At 46.7% G+C, this 6,000-nt stretch overlaps 1 protein-coding gene across 16 annotated transcripts in view; it reads left to right on the top strand.

Moving 5' to 3' along the window:
• Positions 1-2,534: 2,534 nt before the first annotated feature.
• LOC122391271 overlaps positions 2,535-6,000 on the top strand; it is a 101,074-nt gene continuing 97,608 nt past the window's right edge. For all 16 annotated transcript variants that reach the window (XM_043385053.1, XM_043385058.1, XM_043385055.1 and 13 more), the window contains exons 1-2: positions 2,535-2,674; positions 3,577-3,714. In XM_043385053.1, coding sequence (XP_043240988.1) covers positions 2,566-2,674; positions 3,577-3,714 — 247 coding nt within the window. In that variant the 5' untranslated portion in view covers positions 2,535-2,565. The remainder of the gene's footprint in view (positions 2,675-3,576; positions 3,715-6,000) is intronic.

Raw genomic sequence — 6,000 nt, 5'->3', positions numbered from 1 at the left:
GCGGATCCAGGGGGAGGGGCATTTGGGGTAAATACCCAATTGCCCCCCCCCCCACCACAGCGCCTGAAATCGACGAAAACTTACGTTTTTCATTTTTAAGAATAAAAACAACTTTTATCTGGAAAAGTTTGTTCGAAACTGCACAGGAGTGCGTAAGGAATCGCAATCCGACGGGCTTTTAGAAGTCGATAAAGTTTTTTGGGGGTATGTCCCCCGCAGCATCTAAGACCGCCTCTTCCTGGATGGCCGCTAGTGCTCCAGCTCGCGACGCCGCAAGGGCTATCCGCCGAGTGGTGTCGCGCTTCACTCCACCTTCCTCACTCCAACCGCGAGGGTGTAGATATGGATGAGTTATAACAATAGTGCAACGAGAGTTAAAGATATTCATAATGCATAACAGTTAGCGTAAAAGTGTGGCAGTAAAGTGTGACTAGGGGAAAGTGGGGTAAGACGGGTACCCTAACCTTGAAGTCATTTTTCGGCCGGATGGAAACAAAATAGCGAAACTGAGTGAAAACCCTTTTTTTAGACATTTTACTTCCATTTGCCAGAAGATGAAACTTCGAGCTGATGCAACAAATAAACTGTAGCGATCTTTGCAAAACCTTGCAAAAAAAAGTCTTGCCCCGCCCCATGGGGTAAAACGACCACATAGGTAGGGTAAGACGGCCAGCTACCACGAGATTAGCCGCATTGATGCATTCGCTCGTTGGCCTCCAGTGCTTCGAAAAAGGCAGTACCTATACGAGATTCGTGCAGAATGCGTATGCTTGTATATAGGTCCTAGTTAACCCGGCAGTTGCTGGGGTATTTCGCCACCCACCGTTTGCTGGGGGGGGGGGGGGCGTTAAACGCCCCCAGCCGATAACTCGAGAACCAATAGGCGCAGCGAAACGCACGAGGCGGCAAACGAAAGAGCGCGACGAGACGCTTTAGATGAGTACTTTAAAGTTGAATTTTGAGGTCACAGGTCGGGTCAAGGTCAGGTCAAACACCTGAAATCGGGCTTTCAGTAGCATGGACTTCAGGACTTCGCAATGGGCGCCTCTCGCCATAAACTCTGTCAAAACGGTGCACAATCCATCTTATAAGACCTACAAGAGTGTCAGCTCCATATGGGGGTCAGTCAAGCATAGGTCAGGGTCAAGGTCAGGTCAACCGGGTAGGCACATATCCCCGAAAATCAAAACTGATATTCGCAGCCTGTGACACATGTTTTATAGGTAATTTGGGGCGTAGAACACGATGGTGACATTCATTTTATCATATGTGTACGTGTTTGGCTCAAAAAGTTCAATTTAAGAAATTCATGTATCATGGTCACGAAAAATTGCCAAGATTCAGTTCAAGATTTTGGAAAATGCGGAACGATAATCAATAATTGAAGATAGCCATTTGATTGATCATGGTATTGGCAGTCTAATGGCGTTTACGGCATGTCTGTATGTCTATTCTGTGATTTTATATGATTTTTTGAACATATGCCGTTTTTTGGTCGAAAACTCAGAAATCATGACGTCACTAAAACCTCGATATCTCAAAAAATTTCCGACCGATGTTTTTGAAACTTTGTCACAATAAACTTCAATCAATTATCTACAGGTACCCAAAATTTTTTATGCTATGGCCCGGCGAAAAAGTGGGGGCGTTTAATGCCCCCCCCCCCAGAAACTCGCGGGTTAAGAAGCCTTGTAAAGCCGTCATTCATTTTCATTTTTAGAGGATATTGTATTGGTCTGTGAGTATTGGAATCGAACATATTTTCACCAGAAATGCTTCTTTTTTCCTACAGCAACATAAATATTTTCGCCCCATTGGATCCGTCTTACCCCAAACTCAATGTCAGATGTTCCGCATGATTTTTCTCTGTGGACATTTTGACAGCAGAGCAGTTCCGCTGTAAATGAATACTGGTGGCATATGGGTGTACCACAAGTAAATGCGAGCTTTTAACTCTATTGTGCTGCACACAAAAGTTTGCACAATACATTATGGATGTTTTCAATGAAAGGAGTGTTTTTAAGAAATTGAAATAAAAGATAATTGACTGAACACAAATTCACCAGGCTTCAATGGTGTTGTGTGGTGGGAAAGGCAGCTCTGGCCCTATTTTTTTCTCGCTCGTAGCGCTATTGGTTTGATCTGCAGAGGGGGTGCCCGTCTTATAGTAAGTACAACCCTGACCGTCTTACCCCGCCTACAGCAAACTGCTTCATACCATTCAAGTCTGGCTTGGAGCCTTAGCACAGTCTTTGGATATGAATTAAAGTACCTAATATTTCGAGCGGGTAAACGCCGAAATCAATCCGACTTTGACGACCGCGCGGTGACACATGGGCGAGCAAACAGCTCTGCCGTGATTGATTCGGGTCGGCGACGAAAACAGGCTGTCAGCCTGTTTGCGGCGGCGGTCTCCGGGCGCGGCGCGGACAGGTGCTGACGGCTGTCAGCGGGCCGCTGACGGACGCAGAGTGAGCCGTCATCAGCCGAGCCACCGGTATAAAATGGCCGCGGCCGCCGGCGGGCTCAGGCACGGTCTCGTCGCCGCCCGTCCTCTGAGCCGCGATGGTCAGCAGGTGGCTGCTGTCGGCGCTGGTGCTGGCCGCCGTTCTGGCCGGCCTGCACGGCGTGCCCTGCTCCAGGAGCTCCTCCGAGTCGGAGGAGGCCTCAGCAGGTGAGCAGCGTGGCCTGTCAGTGGCCAGCGCGCGGCCAGAGGCGCGGCCAGAGGCGAGGCTCTCCGCAGCGCGGCCTGTCAGTGGCCAGCGGCCAGAGGCACGGCTCTCCGCAGCGTGGCCTGTCAGTGGCCAGCGCGCAGCCAGAGGCGTGGCTCTCCGCAGCGCGGCGGGTCAGCGGACCGGTGCGGCGGCCACCAGTAGCGCAGCGGAACGACGCCAGTCACAACACCGAGTCGTACCTACTTCAACAGAACTATCCGCCCGCACTATGTGGAAGTGCAGTGCAGACGCTACTGCACTGCACTGCATTTCCACAGGCGCTAATTCCAATTACACTGAGTTGTATCTTACATGTATGTACATTATCTTGAAAACGAGTTGCCAGTTTTGCAACCAACAGGTATGCTGATATATCACGAAGGATATTGGGCGGAAACGTTGGCGACGTTTCAATGGACTGCGCACTGCAAGCCGTTTAGGTTGCTCGTAAAAGGCTATCATTCTATATTGTTCTCGACTAAGCTACAATACTTCTCATTACTTCCACACGGAGCGCAAGGACAGTTGTAAAGATACAAGGCTACAGAAATGATGAAAATGAACTTAGTTGGCTGTCCATTCTTGCACTTTTTGTGTCAGCTTCGTACTACCCTACTATCATTGTACTTAGCTGGAATTTCTTAATTCCCAAGTTACCAATTACCACGCGATACAGGTTACAAAAGTGGATAGGTATGTAAGAAATGTATGCAAACAAACTTCCGTTTTCCTTTTTACCCTAAAAGCTTGTGCGGGTAATGTCATGACCGTCCTATATGATCGGTGCCTTACATTGGCGACCAGAGTGCCTGAGCTGCCTCTGACGTGAGCGTGACACATTTTCATCCGGTCTTATCGGCAGATGGGAGCGGGGTGCAGCCTGCGGAGGACGTCCCGGAGCAGCCTGCCGACCGAGCCTCGGGCGACGTGGAGCAGCTGACGTCCGGCGGCTCCGTCCATTCTGGGGATAACACGTGCACAACATGCAGCGAACGCCTGCGTAAGTCACATTCGGGAAGTTGCAGAACCAAAAAGAATAACACTTACCAAGCCGGTACAAATAAATTATGTGGAGTAAATGCTGAAAAAGGCAATATCATTATTTGTCATGGTCTCGTTCAATTGCGTCAAGAAGTCTGACTTTTGTTGGCTTCAGGAGCAGTAAAAACCTTATTACAAGGCATATCGTTATATTCTTCATGTAAAATCAAACGTTTCGTCTCTGAACAAAGACATCATCAGTGAAGTTACACATTGAGTTACACACAACAGTAGGTACATATTATGAGAAATTAAGCAATCAGGCGACATAACAAGAGCAACACAGTATCGCACATAAAATCATGCATATCATAAACGTTTCATGTTTCATCAAGGACCCCCAGGTAACGATATGCAATTTATACGCCGACAACTTATCATTGATGGAAGGCCTAAACTTGAAAATGTGAAGCGATTCCAGAATTCTTAAATTAAAGTTTGAACGTTTTTGGAGACGTAGAGACTGCCATTCACAGGTTTTTAAAGAAGGAGTTTTCAAAAAGTCCTACTATGTTCCAGGTACCCAAGCTAGACAGGTACTTTGTGCTGCCTTGTTTTGGAAAACAATCAAACAAACTAAGATCTGAGGTAGAGTCCACTCTAAAAAAGTTTATCCCTACCTGAACCCCAAGATCATTCTCCGCAACACCCGCAGCATAGGCTCTCTTTTCTCGTTTAAAGACGTGATCCCGAAAGCATGCCGCTCTGCTATAGTTTATCAGTTCAGTTGCCCCTCGTGTGAGGAGACATACATAGGCTCGACCTATGTGCGCCTTTATAGCAGAGTTTGCCAGCATCAGGGCAAGTCGGATAGAACGGGAAATTTTCTTACCTCTCCTGTAGCCTCTTCTGTTAGAGACCATTCATTGTCATGCGACGTACCATTTTCGTTGAACGATTTTAACCCGCGCCCCAGTGGCGGTCTCGGCCAACTTCGCCCTAGTGGGGGGGGGGGGGGCATATGTTACCACCCACCTCTAACTCAAAAACTAAGAGGGCTAGAAAGACGCGGTAAAAAGCAGTCGATAGCCCTCAATGCGTACGTTTGAAAGTATTTCGGTCATTTTTCACCTTAGAGCAATATTGGGGTCACCAGAGGTCATCACAGGTCAAAATTTGCCAATTGCCATTATATTTTTCAGAAAACATGCCGCTATCTCATGAACTATGGTAGCTAGAAAAACGCATGGAAGAGCCATCGATAGCTTTTGAACTCTTCTTTTGAAAAGGTCATAATCAATATTGACCTCAGGTCAACGGTTTAGCCTCCAGAGGGCAAAAACTCCAAAAATAGCTGTTTTTACGAAAAGTGTTTTTCGACAATAACTTTCGACTACAAAAAGCCACAACATTTCTATTGCCAGAATCGTGTTCCCCTCGCCGAGACGCGTCGAATGAACTATAATTTGACATTGAAAGGTCAACTTGAAAATTTGACCTCAGGTCAAGGTTATGACCTTACCGGAAAAGGTCATGTTGCATATCCGTCGATGCGTCTCAACAAGACAAACACAATGAGACCATCCCCAGCGTTCTATCTCTTTCCAATCGCGAGTTATTGGCAAAATACTGTTTGTAGCCTCAAGTGACCTCGGATGACCTGTCTAGAGGCTATCAGCAAAAATGACACCTTGGTCATCACGCGTGGACTAAATCATTGTGATTCTGAAATATTTGGACTGTTCCGATGCGTACACACGGATCTAGAGGCATTTTCATTTTTCTCCATTGACTTGTAATGGAAAGGTCACGCCACTGACCTGACCTTAGGTCACGGATATAAAAAATCCGAGATATACAAATTGTAGGCGCCCATAACATCATGCAATCCACCAAGTTGGAAACCTTTCTGACAAACACTGTAGGCTGGACATGATTGCAAACTTTTTTAGGCTTGGTCAGTTAACTTGACCTGGTGACCTGACCTGACATGACCTGGGGTCAAAAATTTCACACATTATCCAAAACTGATGTATCAAAAGCTACCCCAAGCGGCGCGGCGCTACGCGCCGCGGTTTTTTATTCACACGCAAAAATTCACATTTTCAAGTCTAGGCCTTCCATCAATGATAAGTTGTCGGCGTATAAATTAGATATCGTTACCTAGGGGTCCTTGATGAAACATGAAACGTTTATGCATGTTTATGATATGCATGATTTTATGTGCGATACTGTGTTGCTCTTGTTATGTCGCCTGATTGCTTAATTTCTCATAATATGTACTGTTGTGTGTAACTTCACTGAT

This window comes from Amphibalanus amphitrite, unplaced genomic scaffold (assembly GCF_019059575.1).
Source record: "Amphibalanus amphitrite isolate SeventyFive unplaced genomic scaffold, NRLGWU_Aamphi_draft 000428F_arrow, whole genome shotgun sequence".
Classification (NCBI taxonomy): domain Eukaryota; kingdom Metazoa; phylum Arthropoda; class Thecostraca; order Balanomorpha; family Balanidae; genus Amphibalanus; species Amphibalanus amphitrite.
The sequence above is the reverse complement of the archived record's forward strand: the minus strand, read 5'-3'. Positions and strand labels throughout refer to the sequence as shown.